This window comes from Pelophylax lessonae, assembly GCF_965119305.1.
Source record: "Pelophylax lessonae genome assembly, chromosome: 1".
In the NCBI taxonomy this organism is placed as follows: domain Eukaryota; kingdom Metazoa; phylum Chordata; class Amphibia; order Anura; family Ranidae; genus Pelophylax; species Pelophylax lessonae.
Window position 1 is genome coordinate 677,173,480 of NC_138768.1, and position 19,584 is coordinate 677,193,063.

The 19,584-nt window shown below is 45.9% G+C and overlaps 1 protein-coding gene across 1 annotated transcript in view; it reads right to left on the reverse strand.

Annotated features, from left to right (window-relative positions):
- The window catches only part of MAP9 (microtubule associated protein 9), a 177,480-nt gene that overhangs the window by 136,536 nt on the left and 21,360 nt on the right, over window positions 1-19,584 (reverse strand). Inside the window, exon 5 of the mRNA XM_082243222.1 lies at window positions 3,568-3,761. Coding sequence (XP_082099348.1) covers window positions 3,568-3,761 — 194 coding nt within the window. The remainder of the gene's footprint in view (window positions 1-3,567; window positions 3,762-19,584) is intronic.

Below are 19,584 nucleotides of genomic sequence, written 5' to 3' on the forward strand. Positions count from 1 at the left end.
TATTTCAAACTTGGTTAACAAATAAAAAACTGAAAAATTGGGCGTGCAAAATTATTCAGCCCCTTTACTTTCAGTGCAGCAAACTCTCTCCAGAAGTTCAGTGAGGATCTCTGAATGATCCAATGTTGACCTAAATGACTAATGATGATAAATAGAATCCACCTGTGTGTAATCAAGTCTCCGTATAAATGCACCTGCACTGTGATAGTCTCAGAGGTCCGTTTAAAGCGCAGAGAGCATCACGAAGAACAAGGAACACACCAGGCAGGTCCAAGATACTGTTGTGGAGAAGTTTAAAGCTGGATTTGGATACAAAAAGATTTCCCAAGCTTTAAACATCCCAAGGAGCACTGTGCAAGCGATAATTTTGAAATGGAAGGAGTATCAGACCACTGCAAATCTACAAAGACCTGGCCGTCCCTCTAAACCTTCAGCTCATACAAGGAGAAGACTGATCAGAGATGCAGCCAAGAGGCCCATGATCACTCTGGATGAACTGCAGAGATCTACAGCTGAGGTGGGAGACTCTGTCCATAGGACAACAATCAGTCGTATACTGCATAAATCTGGCCTTTATGGAAGAGTGGCAAGAAGAAAGCCATTTCTTAAAACTTTCCATAAAAAGTGTTGTTTAAAAAGTTTGCCACAAGCCACCAGGGAGACACACCAAACATGTGGAAGAAGGTGCTCTGGTCAGATGAAACCAAAATCGAACTTTTTGGCAAAAATGTAAAACATTTTGTTTGGCGTAAAAGCAACACAGCTCATCACCCTGAACACACCATCCCCACTGTCAAACATGGTGGTGGCAGCATCATGGTTTGGGCCTGCTTTTCTTCAGCAGGGACAGGGAAGATGATTAAAATTGATGGTAAGATGGATGGAGCCAAATACAGGACCATTCTGGAAGAAAACCTGATGGAGTCTGCAAAAGACCTGAGACTGGGAGGGAGATTTGTCTTCCAACAAGACAATGATCCAAAACATAAAGCAAAATCTACAATGGAATGGTTCACAAATAAACATATCCAGGTGTTAGAATGGCCAAGTCAAAGTCCAGACCTGAATCCAATCGAGAATCTGTGGAAAGAACTGAAAACTGCTGTTCACAAACGCTCTCCATCCAACCTCACTGAGCTCGAGCTGTTTTGCAAGGAGGAATGGGCAAAAATTTCAGTCTCTCGATGTGCAAAACTGATAGAGACATACCCCAAGCGACTTACAGCTGTAATCGCAGCAAAAGGTGGCGCTACAAAGTATTAACTTAAGGGGGCTGAATAATTTTGCACGCCCAATTTTTCAGTTTTTTATTTGTTAAAAAAGTTTGAAATATCCAATAAATTTCGTTCCACTTCATGATTGTGTCCCACTTGTTGTTGATTCTTCACAAAAAATTACAGTTTTATATCTTTATGTTTGAAGCCTGAAATGTGGCAAAAGGTCAAAAAGTTCAAGGGGGCCGAATACTTTTGCAAGGCACTGTACCAGTAATCTAAGGGTCCCCCAGCATACAACCCCACAAAGAGCCACGCTCTCCTACAAGCCAAGGCCCGTAGTCCCTGGGCAGGAGGCTGGCCTCCACACTCCTCCAGTAGCCCGTGGCGAACGTCCCAGCAAATGGGCATTCGTCACCTACCTCCCCCCTCCTGGGGGAGACTAACCAGACCCCAGACCTCCAACTGGTTTGAGTTTGTGTTAGTCTGGTGTCTTTTCCCAGACTGTGCCGTGCTCCAGAGGGCCTCCTGCCCTACGTCCCAGTTGAAATATCCTGGGTCTTCCTGGGCAGGGCACCAACTATAATCCCCTCCAGAGGCATCCCGTGGTTGCTGGAGGGGCAAAATCAGGGTGGCATGGGCCCCCATACTAGGGCTACCTCCATGGACTCCTGCCAGAATTCTTGCATTACATATTTTCTCTGGTCCACCTTGTCCTTGGCTGACATATGGCCCTGTTCCTTTGCCAGTAGTCTCCGCTGGAACTCCACCTCATATGGGGGCACTGCCCAGGGGCTAGCTCGCTCCATCTCCTGAGATCCTCCTTAGATCGAGACACTGCTGAGCTCCTCACTGCATTCCTGGTTTGGGATCTATACGGGAGAAGAATCCCACCGCTTGCCACCAGTGTAACGGACCCCCAATACTTCGACCGAGTATTTCCGTCTTAGGTCTACCAAATCTCATGTGATGCAGTGACTATGGCCCCCAACCCCCCCCCCCCAAATATCAGCCTAAGCTCGATGAAGGGTAAAAACAAAGACTCTTTATTCAACAACTTACTTCCAATATATACAGTCTTAGGTGAATGACAGGGCAGGCTCAGACAGGATTAGCATTATCATAATTGACTCAACAAAACAACAAGCCCAAAACATAGCCGAATACGCATTCCTAGAAGTGTGAACACACACCACCTCTAAACAGATGAAAGCAGAAGACATATGCTCCCAGACTGCCCGTCTCCATTTTCAACACACCTTATTTTAAGTGTCCATTCACATCCCCCCAGTATACCATAGCTGAGTCTTATGTCATTAGCATCTGTTTAGTCTTTCATTGTGTAAAGTCCTTGGTTGTAGGCAGCTTAAGCCTAGAGTTGGTGTCGCTTGGGGTGACAGGGACTTGAATTCAAGGTAACAGTACTCCAAGGGTCCCTCAGCATACACCCCCACACAGAGCCACGCTCCCCTACAAGCCAAGGCCCGTAGTCCGTGGGTAGGAGGCTGGCCTCCAAATTTCTCCAGTAGCCCGTGGCGAACGTCCCAGCAAATGGGCGTTTGTCACAGTAAGCTTCCCTCAGAAGGGAGGAGCTCTTCTGAGAGTAGCTTAACACCACCTAAGAACCTAAAGACACTAGTAAAAAAAACAAAGGCTTGCTGAGAGTGGAAGGGGTTATATAGGGGGACATTTTTGCAGCCTTCTTTTTTTTTTGCCAGTGCCTGCTTACTTGAAGGTAGCTGCATATAACCCAATGATAACAAAGGCAGTGTCCTGTATTGTATGAATAAGAAATAGGTCTCCCTCACAATGGTAATATTCATTCAGATACTGAACAGGCAAAATGGAAATTCAGGTCACTTACTGAACGCATCATTCAACCAATCAACCACAAACATATATACAACACCGTACTCCCAAATGATCCAGAAATAATCCACTGGTGCCAAATCAATACAATTGGCAGATTTGGTCTCATGCATGAAAAGTCTTGCATGTGTTACAATTCTAAAATGTGTAAATACATATAACTAAATGACATATCAATTATACCTGCAATTAAAAGCATGGCCAATCAATACAAATAAATGAAAATCACTATATACAGTGAAAGCATAACTATGAAATAAAAACCTCTTTATTTTTGTGAGTTATGCCAAGAAACAATTTTCTAGCACTTATGAGATGTGAATAGTTCTTATCGAATACCTACAGCGCTGCACTTCATATTAAGGCCAGGGACCATTTGTTATGGCTGCATGCTTTCAAGCCCAATGTTAAAAATGGAAATGGTTTTAATTAAAGCATTTTCTGCAGTCAGAAAGACACATACAGTTGTGAACAGTGCAATTACCTCTGGGCTATGTCTCTCTGAAAATGACTGTGTCTCAGAAGCAGAAACTTTATCATTTAGTCTTGTTATAGAAGATGGAACAGAGACTGATACAGGTTTATTCATGGAGTGTTTGCCCTCGGCCTTGTCTCTGTTCCTGTCCTGTGGAGTTGGTTTAAAGTCCCCATCCAGTGTAGAAAAACCAGAACCTGGAGCTATATAAAAAGAGAAATAAATTATTCAAGAACTTGAAACAACAAATGGAAATGATTAATATGTTTTTACATTTAAAAAACAAGAATAGTGTAATTTATTCAATTATATTTTTGGATGTCATGACCATGCTACTTATAGCTCTTAGACCTATAAAGGTTCAACGTTTCCTTACATGACATGCTTTAGAATTACTCTGCTGCCACCTAGTGAACTGAAATAATTACAACACATTAGCAGCTTATCTGGATTTTTGATTGTCCGTAAACATAGAAAACTGTATTGTAAATTTTTGAAATACAAAATTGTTATAAAAAAGTTTTTAGTTGTGTTTTACATTTTTTTTCCTTAAAGTGGTCCTGAACTTTGGGAGATGTGCCCAAAAAAGGGCAAGCAAAGGGCTAGTCATCCATAATGCTTTCAGGGTGCAGCTGAGCTCTCCTCCATTACAGACTTATTATGCACTGTGTGTGTGTATGGAGGGAACCCCTTCCTCCCATGTGCCCCAAAAACTGCTGATCTCGTACCTGGGGGAGGAATATTCAAGAAGAAGCAGAAGCAGGTAGAAGCATACAGTATAGATTTTCAGGTGCAGAATCCTCTACAGCTCAGTAGTGGCATCACCATATCTCACGCAGATATACAGCTATGAGGCTGTAGGCACAGAAGTACATGAGACCCTCACATACAAGGAAGTGCGCTGCTATTTTTAAGGAGGAATTCCAAACAGAAGGAAATCTTTCAGGGTACTGCTTAGGTGCAATTACCAAATACATGTGTCCTGCAACATAGCATATTTCCACATTTAGAGTTCAGCTCCACTTTAAAAAGAAACCTGTTCTGACAGAAATGCCATTGCTGGCCTTCTAAAAATGGTCAATGAGTCAAGAATGCAGCCAATGAGCTCAAAACCCCTGATCTGCATATGTTATTGAAGCCACTGGCTTTAAGTATTTAAAGTGGAGCTAAAGATATAAAATAGAAAGTGGTTGCCAGGTAAGCTTTTATTGCAGAAGCGACCCGGTGAGGGAGATTTACTAAAACTGGAGCACACAGAATGCAGCTGTGCATAGCAACCAGCTTCTAACTTCAGCTTGTTCAAGAAAATACTTGACACTTGTCAAATCATGTAATGCATTTAGACACATCAAGTGCTTTAATAATTTAATCTGGCCATTGATCTCTCATCAGTGAGCTTAACGACCCATGGCCAGCGATAAGAGGGCAGCCGGTTTCCTGCGGCCTGCCCATCCCAATGGAGCCACACATCCACCGGAACACTCACGATCAGACCACCATGCAGGAAGCCCCACCCAGGATGGGCAGAGGCCCGCAGCAACCATGATGGAATAGGGCAAGACCAGGCAAATCGAGCATTAAGGACATTATAACGTCCACAGCAGCCCTGTTGAAATCAGGCAAAATGAAACACATAAAGGACACCTGCAACTAACCCTAAAGCCCCGTACACACGATAAGAAATTCGGAAGGGAAATTTCGTCCGACGACCGATCTGCCGATTTTCCGATTGTTAGTATGGTGCTTTCGACAGCCGACTCCGACTTTTCCGCTGACAAAATCCTGATGTGCAGGCTATAAAATTTTTGTCCTCCGTCAACACACGCCCGATTTTCATGCAGTCAGTACAGATTTCGACAGGGAAAAATCTTATGAGCAAGACTAGGCATGCTCAGAGAAGAAAGAACACATACAAAGCAATCCAACACATGAAATCACTTCTGAAGTAGAATTCTGTCGTACGGGAAAATTCGTATGAAAATAACCTCTTCACTTTCCACATCAGACTAGCATGCCACAAAAAACAGACGATAGATCGTCCGATAATCTGATCCTGTGTACGGGGCTTAAGTTTGCCAAGATGATATTGAGCGATTATATAGAACAGCATACATATAAAAATAAAACAGATTTTTTTAAACCATTCAATTTTACATACAAATATTCGTACACCAATTATTACATTGGACTATATAATTGTTTTTTTTTAAAATTAAACCAATCAAATAACATTTTTCATAAGCAGAGGTCAGCAATGGGCGACTATGAACTTCTTTCAGCACAGGTTTCCTCCAACCTGATGCCATCTTTCCGAGGACCAATCCAAGATTATTCAGAGGCTTTAAAGAAGTCACAGCCCCCCAAGAGATTCTACTCCATTCTGCCAGAAGTAATCGGAACAACATAGACATTTTGACAATCTTTATTCTGATTTATTATTGTAGAGTCAGGCAACAGTGGCAGAGACACAGGGCAAGTTTAGTCACAGTCAATGTATTGGGCCCAATGATTACAATGAGAAAGCTGCTCATTTTTAGGAAATTACAGTGCATTTTAGCATCATACTTTTCAGACCACCTAAAGTTTAATGAGCGAGTTGAAGCTTCAGTGTGAGGAAAGTACTTGTTAAGTACAACTAAAGGCAAAACTTTTTTTTTTTTTTTTAGTTTTGGACAGTAGCGATTGATTAGAACAAGATACAGTATACCTGTGCTCAAATCCCTATAGCTTGTACATGTATTTAAACTTTCAGGTGCTAAAGATGTGTAACCACATATTAACACTACAAATACTGGATGAACCCTCTGCGCACTAATGGCCCGTACACACGATCTGAAAATCACAGCTTTCGAAGCGATCGTACAATAATCTGATTGTTTGTACACAGCTTTTCAAGAGACGATTACATCAATTCATTCAATATTATAGACAAGCACGAACATTTTTCTAGTACCATTTTCATTTAATTAGTAAAGTTGTCGTTTGAAAATACAATACAAATACATTACAACACATTACATCACTTTCAATTTTTTATTCTGTTTGAGAATTCTCATAACTTTAGTAAACTCTTTTTTTCAATATGCGACTAGCATGCAAAGAAAAACAGACGATCTGTCGTCCGATTTTCAGATCATGTGTACGGGCCATTAGTGTGCAGAATGTTCATGCAGAATTTGTAGTGATTAGAACCCCTGTCAGTTTTTATTGCTGTCTGTGCCCCCATTAGGGAGATTCACCCTCTCTATTTGTCCTGTTTACTTTTATCGTTGAAAGTAAAAGAAAATCGCAAATTTAGGGGGTTCCCCTGAAAAGTAATAGAGGGAAAATATTCTAGTGGGGACGCTGGTTCTGGTGGCCAGTGGGTCCCCAAGGGATTCCCTTAATTAGCATGGATTTCCTCTCACTTGTTTGGCTATGGGACAGGATGTGAAGGGAAATCTCCCCAATGGGACACAGATGGAAGAAAATAAAGGGACAGGGGTATAACCCTCCCTTACTCTATCCAAAATGAGAAGAGAAAAAAAAAAGTTTTGCCTATACAGGTCCCTCTCAAAAAAATAGCATATTGTGATAAAGTTCATTATTTTCTGTAATGTACTGATAAACATTAGACTTTCATATATTTTTGATTCATTACACACAACTGAAGTAGTGCAAGCCTTTTATTGTTTTAATATTGATGATTTTGGCATACAGCTCATGAAAACCCAAAATTCTTATCTCAAAAAATTAACATATTTCATCCGACCAATAAAAGAAAAGTGTTTTTAATACAAAAAAAGTCAACCTTCAAAAAATTATGTTCAGTTATGCACTCAATACTTGGTCGGGAATCCTTTTGCAGAAACGACTGCTTCAATGCGGCGTGGCATGGAGGCAATCAGCCTGTGGCACTGCTGAGGTGTTATGGAGGCCCAGGATGCTTCGATAGCGGCCTTGAGCTCATCCAGAGTGTTGGGTCTTGCGTCTCTCAACTTTCTCTTCACAACATCCCACAGATTCTCTATGGGGTTCAGGTCAGGAGAGTTGGCAGGCCAATTGAGCACAGTAATACCATGGTCAGTAAACCATTTACCAGTGGTTTTGGCACTGTGAGCAGGTGCCAGGTCGTGCTGAAAAATGAAATCTTCATCTCCATAAAGCTTTTCAGCAGATGGAAGCATGAGGTGCTCCAAAATTTACTGATAGCTAGCTGCATTGACCCTGCCCTTGATAAAACACAGTGGACCAACACCAGCAGCTGACATGGCACCCCAGACCATCACTGACTGTGGGTACTTGACACTGGACTTCAGGCATTTTGGCATTTCCCTCTCCCCAGTCTTCCTCAGGGTCCAGTCACCTCTTCTCGTTGTGCAGCGTTTTTTGCCACACTTTTTCCTTCCCACAGACTTCCCACTGAGGTGCCTTGATACAGCACTCTGGGAACAGCCTATTCGTTCAGAAATTTCTTTCTGTGTCTTACCCTCTTGCTTGAGGGTGTCAATGATGGCCTTCTGGACAGCAGTCAGGTCGGCAGTCGTACCCATGATTGCGGTTTTGAGTAATGAACCAGGCTGGGAGTTTTTAAAAGCCTCAGGAATCTTTTGCAGGTGTTTAGAGTTAATTAGTTGATTCAGATGATTAGGTTAATAGCTCGTTTAGAGAACCTTTTCATGATATGCTAATTTTTGAGATAGTAATTTTGGGTTTTCATGAGCTGTATGCTAAAATCATCAATATTAAAACAATAAAAGGCTTGCACTACTTCAGTTGTGTGTAATGAATCTAAAATATATGAAAGTCTAATGTTTATCAGTACATTACAGAAAATAATGAACTTTATCACAATATGCTAATTTTTTGAGAGGGACCTGTAGTTCTATTTTTACCCCTTCATGCCCGCACTATGGCCGAAAGACGGCTACAGCAAGGGCCTATATTGCCGAGAGGGCGTCCATTTACGTCCTCCCATGCATGAGCTGCCTGCGCATTCCCTGCAGGGTGCACGCGGCTCACTCTGTGATGAGCAAATCCATGAGACTCGGCTGATCACAGATCAGGTCCCGGCTTCTTACCACGTGATCAGCTGTCAGCCAATGACAGTTGATCACGCGCTGTAAACAGAGCCGGTAACCAGCTTTTTATTTTCCTCACGGTGACAGCGTGAGGAGAAAAGAAAAAAAAAAAAAAAACTGTTCGCCGGCTGCTGTCAGAAGGAAATCAGTGCCGAAGAGGAAGAGCCACTGCTTTTGCATGTGTGCCCACCAGTGCCACCTACCATTGCCCACCAGTGCAGGTCAGTGCCACCTACCAGTGACCACCAGTGCCACCTATCAGTGCCCACCAGTGCCACCTATCAATGCCCAACAGTGCCCCATCGTCAGTGCTGCCTATCAGTGTCACCTATCAGTGCCCATGAGTGCCACCTATTAGTGCCCTTCAGTGCCCATCAGTTCCACCCATCAGTGCCCAGTGCCACCTTATCAGTGCCTATCAGTGTCACCTTAGCAGTGCTGCCTTATCAGTGCCGCCTTATCAGTGGCCATCAGCGCATCCTTATCAGTGGCCATCAGCGCATCCTATTAGCGCCCATCAGTGCAGCCTATTAGTGCCCAAAAATGCAGCCGATCAGTGCCCACCATTGCCGCCTCATCAGCGCACATCAATTAAGGTGAAAATGACTTGTTTGCAAAATTTAATAACAAACTATAAAAACGTTATTTTTTTTTTTTTAATTCTGCCTTTTTCTATTTATTTAGCAAAAAATATAAAACCCCCAGTGGTGATTAAATACCACCAAAAGAAAGCTCTATTTGTTTGAAAAAAAATGATAAAAATGTCATCTGGGCAGTGTTGCATGACCACGCAATTGTCATTCAAAGTGTGACAGCGCTGAAAGCTGAAAATTGGCCTGGGCAGGAAGGGGTTGAAAGTGTCCAGTAGGCAAGTGGTTAAATTCCATCTTTCCTTCTTTAAATGACATTTGTGCAGGTTTAAACTTGACAGGTGGCTAGCAAAATATGGGCAAGTTTTGCCTAAGACGTGTCATAATTAAAGTCAATACACATTTTGAGTTTGCTAGCGGTAACTGTCCAAACATCATGCATTGTCCAAACACAATTGCATTAAAATGACACATCAAAAGGTTAATGGAAACATTTGCTATTTCAACAAATTACATGGTTCGAGACATCTGTGTAGATATTCTTGTCTATAGTCCCATCGCACACGTTCCTGGAAACCAGGCTCATCCATAGTGGGTGCTGTAGCGACTACCAGCTGGTTACTGGAAACATCACAGATAAATGCACATATTCGCCAGCACACCAGGGATCCTCAAATATCGTCCAAAGGCTTTTATTTCAGAAAGATCACATCACAAGAACTAGTGCAACATTTGGGAACTGCGCAGGACCCCTTCGTCAGGCATGTGATAAAAGCCTTTGGACGATATTTGAGGATCCTTGGTGTGCTGGTGAATATGTGCATTTATCTTTGTAGACATAACATGTATGCAGAGTTTATTTGCAGTGTTTTGCTGCCATCTTGTGATGAAGATTATCATTTAATGTGGCACAAAAAGCATGTACTCTTGTTTTTCTTGAATATGTATTAAGTTATATTTTGACCCTTTGTCAGGGAAAATTTAAATCTGAAACATTCAGTATATCCATTAAATTAATTAGTAACTGAGTATGCCATACGCTCATAGCTGCCAGGAGTGGAACAAAAAAAAAAAAAAATATTACACAGGCAAATTTCATACACCTATGACCATTTCATACACCTACCATACAATTCAAGAAGACAAGGTCACAGCTATATTAGGGCATGTGTTGACAGGCTTTTGTTTGCTTTACCACTTGTCGACCGCTCTATAGCAGTTTTACTGCTACAGGGCGCCCCCTGAGCACAGGATCATGTATACAGTATCTCACAAAAGTGAGTACAACCCGCACATTTTTGTAAATATTTTATTATACCTTTTCATGTGACAAGACTAAGAGCCCATTCACATTGAGGCGACACGACTTCGGGTGGCGACCTGTGAAGTCGCGTGCACCGATGTGCACCGCGACTTCGGCGCGACTTGCAGAGACTTCACATAATGGAAGTCTATGCAAGTCGCTCCGAGGTCGCCCCAAAGTAGTACACAACCCTTTTTCTAAGTCGGAGCGACTTGTGTCGCTCCTATTAGAACGGGTCTTGTACTACTCAATGGAGCGCGACATACGGCGACTTGTCAGGCTGACAAGTCACCTGACAAGTCGCGCTAATGTGAACGGGCTCTAAAGAAATTACACTTTGCTACAATGTAAAGTAGTGAGTGTACAGCTTGTATAACAGTGTCACTTTGCTGTCCCCTCAAAATACCTCAACACACAGGCTATAATGTCTAAACCTCTGGCAAGTGAGTCCACCCCAAGAGAAAATGTCCAAATTGAAACCAATTAGTCATTTTCCCTCCTTGGTGTCATGTGACTCATTAATGTTACAAGGTCTCAGGTGTGAATGGGAAGCAGGTGTGTTAAATTTGGTGTTATCGCTCTCTCGCTCCCATACTGGTCAACATGGCACATCATGGCAAAGAACTCTCTGAGGATCTGAAAAAATAATTGTTGCTCTACATATAGATGGCCTAGGCTATAGGAAGATTGCCAAGACCTTGAAACTGAGCTGCAGCCCCGTGGCCAAGACCATATAGCGGTTTAACTTGACAGGTTCCACTCAAAATAGGCCTTGCCATGGTCGACCAAAGAAGTTGAGTGCACGTGCTCAGCGTCATATCCAGAGGTTGTCTTTGGGAAATAGACGTATGAGTGCTGCCAGCATTGCTGCAGAGGTTGAAGGGGTGGGGGTCAACCTGTCAGTGCTCAGACCATACGCTGCACACTGCATCAAATTGCTCTGCATGTCTGTCGTCCCAGAAGGAAGCCTCTTCTAAAGATGATGCACAAGTAAGCCCGCAAACAGTTTACAGAAGACAAGCAGACTAAGGACATGGATTACTGGAACCATGTTCTGTGGTCTGATGAGACCAAGATAAACTTATTTGGTTCAGATGGTGTCAAGTGTGTGTGGCGGCAACCAGGTGAGGAGTACAAAGACAAGTGTGTCTTGCCTACAGTCAAGCATGGTGGTGGAAGTGTCATATCTGGGGCTGCATGAGTGCTGCCGGCACTGGGGAGTGACAATTCATTGAGGGAACCATGAATGCCAACATGTACTATGACATACTGAAGCAGAGCATGATCCCCTCCCTTCGGAGACTGGGCCGCAGGGCAGTATTTCAACATGATAAAGACCCCAAAACACACCTCCAAGACGACTACTGCCTTGCTAAAGAAGCTGAGGGTAAAGGTGATGGACTGGCCAAGCATGTCTCCAGTCCTAAACCCTATTGAGCATCTGTGGGGCATCCTCCAACAGAAGGTATTTTTTAATAGTCACTGCCCTTGTCTTTTGCTAGGAGGGGTCTCTCCCTCCCTCTTTTCGGTTCCATTTAATTTTCCATTTTTTAATGTTGTCACCTGAGGTCTATCAGAAGTGTAATTGTTCCCCATTGCTATAAAAATGTTCTATGGTGGAGGGGCGGGCCTGCCTGATGAAGGAGGAGGTCCTCCGAAACTATGTTACGGCCCGCCCTCCACTTTCGGTCTAGTGTTCGTCCCTGTCGGCTTCCGTGGAGGAAGCGACAGGTTGCTTCATTCACTTCCGGTTCCGGGTCATCACCTCCTTGCTGCACGGCGGATCCCGGCGAGGCTGCCCAGCCAGGGAGCCCACGCTATCTGCGGCATCACCTGGCAATGCCGGCATCCAGAACTGTTTCCACATTCACACAGGACCCGGATGTGATCACCTTACATCGGTTCCATCGGATTCACTGTGGGGACTGCCCATCCATATTACACATGCTGTCCTATTGGAATATCTGCTTTTACATGTAAGTTACTACATTAAAATTTACAGCTGTTTATTTACCCTTTATGACTTGGCGCCCTTGTTCTTTTTCTTTGCTGTACATTTGGAGGGAATCCCTACCTTTTGAGGAGCTGCCTGTCTAACCATCACCCCAGCACCCTGATTTGGATTTTCTGTATTTTCCATCATTAAGGATCCATCACCCTCAGGATCATCGTATGATTGAACAGGACTTCTGCATAGTTGAGGTTCATGTACCTTGTTTGTTCTGTAATATTTCTATTGTCATTAACCTTATTCCACATTTATTTATTTCTTTATCCATATTTACATTTTGTTATTTACATCTGTGGTACCACCAGTCATGTGGTTCCTTCCTGAGTGGTACAGTGAGCGCTTATTCACTGACTTTCAAGAAGGTGGAGGAGTGCAAGGTCTCTAACATCCACCAGCTCCATGATATCGTCATGGAGGAGTGGAAGAGGACTCCAGTGGCAACCTGTGAAGCTCTGGTGAACTCCATAACCAAGAGGGTTTTAGGCAGTGCTGGAAAAAAATGGTGGCCAAACAAAATATTGACACTTTGGGCCTAATTTGGACATCTTCACTTAGGGGCGTAATCACTTTTTTTTTTGCCAGCGGTTTAGACATTAATGGCTGTGTGTTGAGTTATTTTAAGGGGATTGCAAATTTACACTTTTATACAAGCTGTACACTCACTACTTTGCAGCAAAGTGTAATTTTTTCAGTGTTGTCACATGAAAAGATAATAAAATATTTACAAAAATGTGAGGGGTGTACTCCCTTTTGTGAGATACTGTATATACTTGATTCTGCACATCCAGGTAGCGGCATGAATGAGTGCCACCGGCGGTTTGCTCCCACTGTGATTCTACACAGCAGGACCCAATCAGCGGGTACCATAGACTTGATGTCCGACATCAACCTCTGATCATTTGGTACACAGACAGACCACCGTTCTTCCTATGTAAACAAGGCAGATTGCAGTTCTGTCAGTAGGGAAGGCATTGATCCTGTGTTCCTGCAAAACAGATACACAGGATCCATGTCTTCCCTTAGTAAAAGCAACGCCCACACAGTGCACAAGCACTGGCTAGAAACACGTGTAACCCTTTGATCGCCCCAATGTTAACCCCTTCCCAGCCAGTGTCGTTAGTACAGTGACAGTGCATATTTTTAGCACTGATTACTGTGTTAGTGTCACCGGTTCCCAAAAAAGTGTCTAAAGTGTCAGTTAGTGTCTGCCGCAATATTATGGTCCCGCTATAAGTCAATGATCGCCGCCATTACTAGTTAAAAATAAAATAAATAATTAAATAAATAACAATTCCATAAATATATCTCATAGTTTGTAGACCCTATAACTTTTGTGCAAACCAATCAATATATGCCTATTGGGATTTTGTTTACCAAAATGTGGATATGTTTTCAAAATTGTCCGATTTTTTTTTGTTTATAGCGCAAAAAAAAAAAAAATGCATTAGTAATCATATTCCACACAAAGAGAGTTCTATTTGTGGGAAAAAAGGACATACAGTACATTTTATTTGGGTACAGCGTCACAGGACCGTGCAATTGTCAGTTAAAATAATGCCATATCGCAAAAAAAGGCCTAGGGGGTGAAGGGGGGTAAATCTTCTTGAGGTCAAGTGGGTTTTGCATTTCTTTACAAGTCTATGGAATGCAAAACCCACTTGAAGCAGGTCAACTAATGCACCTGTCAACACATTGTGAATGATCTCAGAAGCTTCTCACACTGCTGTAAACTGATGTGATTGGCACAAGCCAAAGCCCTTCATCACAGGCCTGTAAAGAATGTGTGTATTGTTAGAAAAAAAAAAGAATATGATACAAAGCAAGAGCAGGGATGGCAGGTATCATGCTTTCTTTTTTTATGGAGGTTATAACCTATTTTAGCAATGGTAAAGGTAACTTGACCTGCCCTAAAACATTTCTAATGTAATTGTAAAATGACCTTGTGGTGCTTACAAGACTTTAGATTGTTCTCGGTGCCCCTGTGGAAAAAGAAGCCTTGACACAAATCCCTCACTAAATGCCATGGCCTTTCAATGGTCAAAAACAAGAGACTCTACTGCCCACTTAACCCTGGCATTTGACAGGTGAATGCAATTAGTGTGGGTTACTATTGAAAAAGGAAAAAGGCTTAAAGCCGAACTCTAATAAAAAATGTTTTTCTCTTACGTCCTCCAACAGTCGCCGCCCCTCCATATTCATCACAATGGGGTTATGACTTCCGCTCCGTAGGAGTAGCTAGGCAACAGAATATGTTAGTACAAAGACTTTTAACATATCCCCACCCCCAGGGGGTGGTCCCCTCAGTCTATAACCCTCCACTTCCTGTATCCAACTCAGTTTCAATGTCTAGCTTGTCAGGAGTGGCTGCATGTCTCTATGCTGGGGCTTTTGTCTCAGCCTTTCTCTTCTTTTTGATTTTATTTGAGTTTTTTTCTCTTTCTTTACTTAGCTGTTATTTTTAACAGCATTAGTTTAGTTTTTCTGATGAAGAGGATCATGCGGGCTGCGCCTCGGGCTGACCCCCCTGGTCGCAGGTTGTGGGTCAGTGGTTTCTCAGCCCGCCATCGAGCGTTCAGTCAGGTACCGCTCCTGAAGTTCTGAACGACCCATCCCTGTTCGGTGCAGGGATGCTATGGTGAGGTGGCTACCTCACTGGACGCTGTGCGGTTTCTCAACCCACCATTGCTGCGTCCTGGATGTGACTCTCCCTGTCTCATGTACAGCGGCTTGTTCGCCTGTGCGGGTTCCCCACGCCACCTATGAGGTAAGTGTAAATCTATGTGGGGACCTGTCTGTCTGAGGGCTGTCAGTCTGGGACTGTGTTACCCTGCCTCTGTCACACTGTAAATGTTTCCTATCTCTCTGGTGCATGCTGTGGGCTGCAAGGAGGGGGGCTGTGCTGCACTTCTGTGTCAGACTGGATCTGTGTGTCAGACTGTGTGCTGTATAACATGCATGTATCGTGTTGGGGCACATTTCTAAGACCGCTGCGGCGGTCCGCCATGTTTGCTGTGCATTTCACTGAGTGAGGGAGCGGAGTTTTCGGCGCCAAACGACGCCATTTTGTCAGCGCTCGCTCCGGCCGCATGGTAACACTGCTGGTGGCCATTTTCTTGTAGCCTTGCATAGGCTTGCACAGAAGCGCCCTGTATTGCATCACATCCCTGGGCGCACCGATCGGAGCAGCAGCAGCAGCATTGGACCTTACAGGTTTTATTTATCTCTGTGTCATTGCCTAGGTTTAGCCTTTTCTCCCTGTGGGGGTCTCATATTGGGCTAAGTGTGTGTGTGCGGTGGGCAGCGCTCGCCGCGCTTGTTGTGGGGGCTGTTAACCCTTTCTTTTCCGATCTGCTCTGGGGGCAATGGATTCTCAGGAAAGCAAAATTCCTGCCACCTTGGTGGGCTCACAAGGGACTGCTGTCTCCCCCCCCCCCGGGGGGGGGGGGGGGGGTTTGGCTGCGTTTGTGGCTAATCTTGCTGCTCAGGTGCACCTGCTGGTGGCTGCTCAATCCACACATGACCCAGAGTTTTAATTTCCTCTGGTTCAGAGGAGGATGGTGATGGGGCTGCTGTGGCTGGGGTCTCCCTATCGGGGTCCCGTTCCTCCCTGGACCTTGTAGGGTCAGAGGTGGAGGCTGAGGTAGAGGGGGTTGATAATTCTCCCCCTGGCTCGTCTGAAGAGCTTCCACTCATGGAAGAATTGGTTGCTTCTATCAAGCAAACACTGCGTTTAGAGGATGAACAATGTCCCCCTGCTGCCTTGGCGGCTTATGGGACGCAGAAAAGGCGCAAAACGTCGCAGGTGTTTCCCTGCACTGATGATTTTAACGCGCTGTGAATGAACATTGGCGTAATATACGCAAACCTTTTGCTGTACCGAGTAGGTTTAAGCTACGCTATCCTTTTACGCCCGCTACTGATGAGCGTTGGTGTGTCCCCCCTCCGGTGGACCATGCGATAGCAGTTTTGAACAAGTCCACTGCGATTCCTGCTGAAGACACCCCGGTGTTCCGGGATGCCACGGACAAGAGGATGGAGTTCCTTGCCCGTCATACCTATTCTATTATGGGTTCTATGTTTAAAGCCTTATTGCTTCACTTATGGCGGCCCAGGTGGTCGCGAGCTGGACGCAGGTGCTTAGACGTATCCTGGTGGCTGATTCTGCCCTCCAGGCGACTTGGGATATGGTGGATCAAATCCACCAGGGTGTCATGTATTTGTGTGATGCGGACCTGGATATGGTTTCGTTGGCTGCACGTGTACATGGTGTGGCGGTGTTGTCTCGCCGCCTGGTTTGGTTGAAGTGTTGGTCGGTGGCCAATCTTCGCGTAAGACCTTAGCTAATCTGCCTTTTGGTGGTTCTCGCCTTCTTGGTGAATCCCTTGATGCCCTAATTTAGGGGGTCACGGGTGGTAAGAGCACGCTCTTGCCTCAATCCCACAAGACTAAGACGGCTCCTGGTAAGAAGCATGTCTCCTTTCGGCCCCCTCAGGGGTCTTTTTTCGTGCCTTTCGGTCACACTATAGGGGCAAGCCGTCCAAAGGTCGAGGCTGACACACCGGTTCCGCGGCCCACAACAGTGCGGCCTGAAGGGGCGCCCTCACCTGACTCAGGGGTGGGGGGACGCTTGCTCGGTTTTCGCTCAGCCATGGCTGTCCCGGGTTCGGGACAGGTGGGTTCAGAAAATCGTTCGATCTGGGTACAAGATCGAGTTTCTCTCTCGGCCGGAGACCAGATTTTTTCCCTCAAATCTTCTGCTATCCCCGGAGCGTTTGCGGGACCTGCATCTAGCGGTGCAGAACCTGAGGGCTCAGGGAGTGGTGGTCCCGGTGCCTCATCGGGACAGATTTCGGGGGTTCTATTCCAATCTGTTCACCGTGCCCAGGAAGGAGGGCAAGGTACGTCCGATTCTGGACTTGAAAGCTCTGAACTGCTTTGTGCGGGTGCGCAAGTTTCGCATGGAATCTCTGCGGTCGGTGGTGGCTGCCCTGATTCCGGGGGAGTTCATGGCCTCCATCGACTTGAAGGATGCGTATCTTCACATCCCGATTTTCGAGGGGCACCAGAGGTACCTTCGATTCGCCATAGCGGAGGATCATTCCCAGTTTGTGGCATTGCCTTTTGGCCTCGCCTCGGCTCCGCGGGTGTTCACCAAGGTGCTGGCGCTTGTTCTGGCTTTGTTGAGAGCCCAGGGCATCTCGGTCCTGGGATATCTGGACGATATTTTGGTTCGGTCTGCGACCAGCCAGGGTCTGGAGGAGGATCTGTCCTTCACGTTACAGACTCTGCGGGAGTTTGGTTGGACGATCAATTTTCCAAAGTCTACACTGTGCCCATCGGTTCGTCTTCCGTACCTGGGAATGATTCTGGACTCTGTCCAGGCGAAGGTCTTCCTACCGGACGACAAACTCGGACTCTTCAGGAGGGAGTCAGGTCCCTCAGGGACGATCCGTCCTCGTCCATTCGGACGTGCATGCGGTGTCTGGGATTGATGGTCTCGGCTTTCGAGGCGATTCCCTTCGCCCAGTTTCACACGCGGGGTCTCCAGGCGGAGATTCTGTTCAGATGGGACGGGCGACCGCGATCTCTGGATCTTCGGATCTCGTTGAGTCATCGGACCAGAAGGGATCTTCTGTGGTGGCTCCAGTCCCCGTCGGTGTCGGGGGGCAAATCTTTTCGTCCCTTCTCGTGGACGGTGATCGCCACGGACGCCAGCCTGTCGGGCTGGGGTGGTGTTCTGGGCGTTCTGTCTGCCCAGGGTACTTGGTCGGAGGAAGAGTCCTCCCCTCCGATCAACATTCTGGAACTGCGAGCTATACATCTCTGCCTTCGACGTTGGTCGGACAGACTTCGGGGTTGTCCGGTTCGAGTGCAGACGGACAATGCCATGGCGGTGGCTTATATCAATCACCAAGGGGGCACCAGGAGTGCCAGAGCGGCTCGAGCAGTAGCCGACATTTTGTCCTGGGCCGAGACGCACGTCCCGGCGATATCGGCAGTTCACATTCCAGGGGTGGAGATTTGGCAGGCGGATTATCTGAGCCGTCAGACCCTGGACCAGGGGGAATGGTCCCTCCACCCGGATGTCTTCCAGATGTTGTGCGCGAAGTGGGGTCCCCTGGTGGTGGACCTGTTCGCGTCTCGTCTGAACAACAAGGTGCCACGGTTCGTGGCAAGGACGCGCGATCCTCGGGCAGACGCGTCAGACGCGTTGGTTGCCCCTTGGCATCAGTACCAACTGATGTATGCGTTTCCACCGATTCAATTACTGTCAAAGTTCCTCCGCAGGTTGCGGTCGGAACCGACCATGGTGATTCTTGTGGCTCCGGACTGGCCTCGCCGGTCCTGGTACGCAGACCTCGTGAATCTGGCGATCGACGCCCCGTGGCGTCTGCCTCTTCGAGAAGATCTCCTGTCGCAAGGGCCGATCTTCCATCCTGCCTTACAGTCGCTGGCTTTGACGGCCTGGCTGTTGAAACCGAGGTCCTGAAGAACAGGGGTCTCTCCCCTGAGGTCATTCACACTTTGATCAATGCGAGGAAGTCCTCCTCGGGGAAGGTCTATTACCGTACTTGGAAGGCGTATTTTGCCTGGTGCGAGTCCAGGAGGTTCTCACCTCGCACCTACTCGGTGTCTAGAGTGTTGTCCTTCCTTCAGACGGGTGTTGACCAGCGTTTGGCGCTGGCTACGATCAAGGGTCAGGTGTCTGCGTTGGCCGTTCTTTTTCAACGTCCTGTGGCATCTAACTCTTTGGTTAGCACCTTTGTGCAGGGGGTACGGCATCTGATCCCTCCTAGGAGGGACCCTCTACCCCTTGGGACTTGAATCTGGTTCTGTCCGTGTTGAAGCGTGCTCCTTTTGAAAAGATCAGGGAGATCTCGCTGTCTTTGTTGTCCAAGAAGGTCGCCTTTTTGGTGGCTATTACCTCGGCTCGTAGAGTGTCGGAGTTGGCAGCCTTGTCCTGCAAGTCTCCGTATCTGGTCATGCACTTGGACAAGGTGGTCTTGCGACCTAACCCTTCTTTTCTTCCGAAGAGGGTTTCGGACTTTCACCTCAATGAGG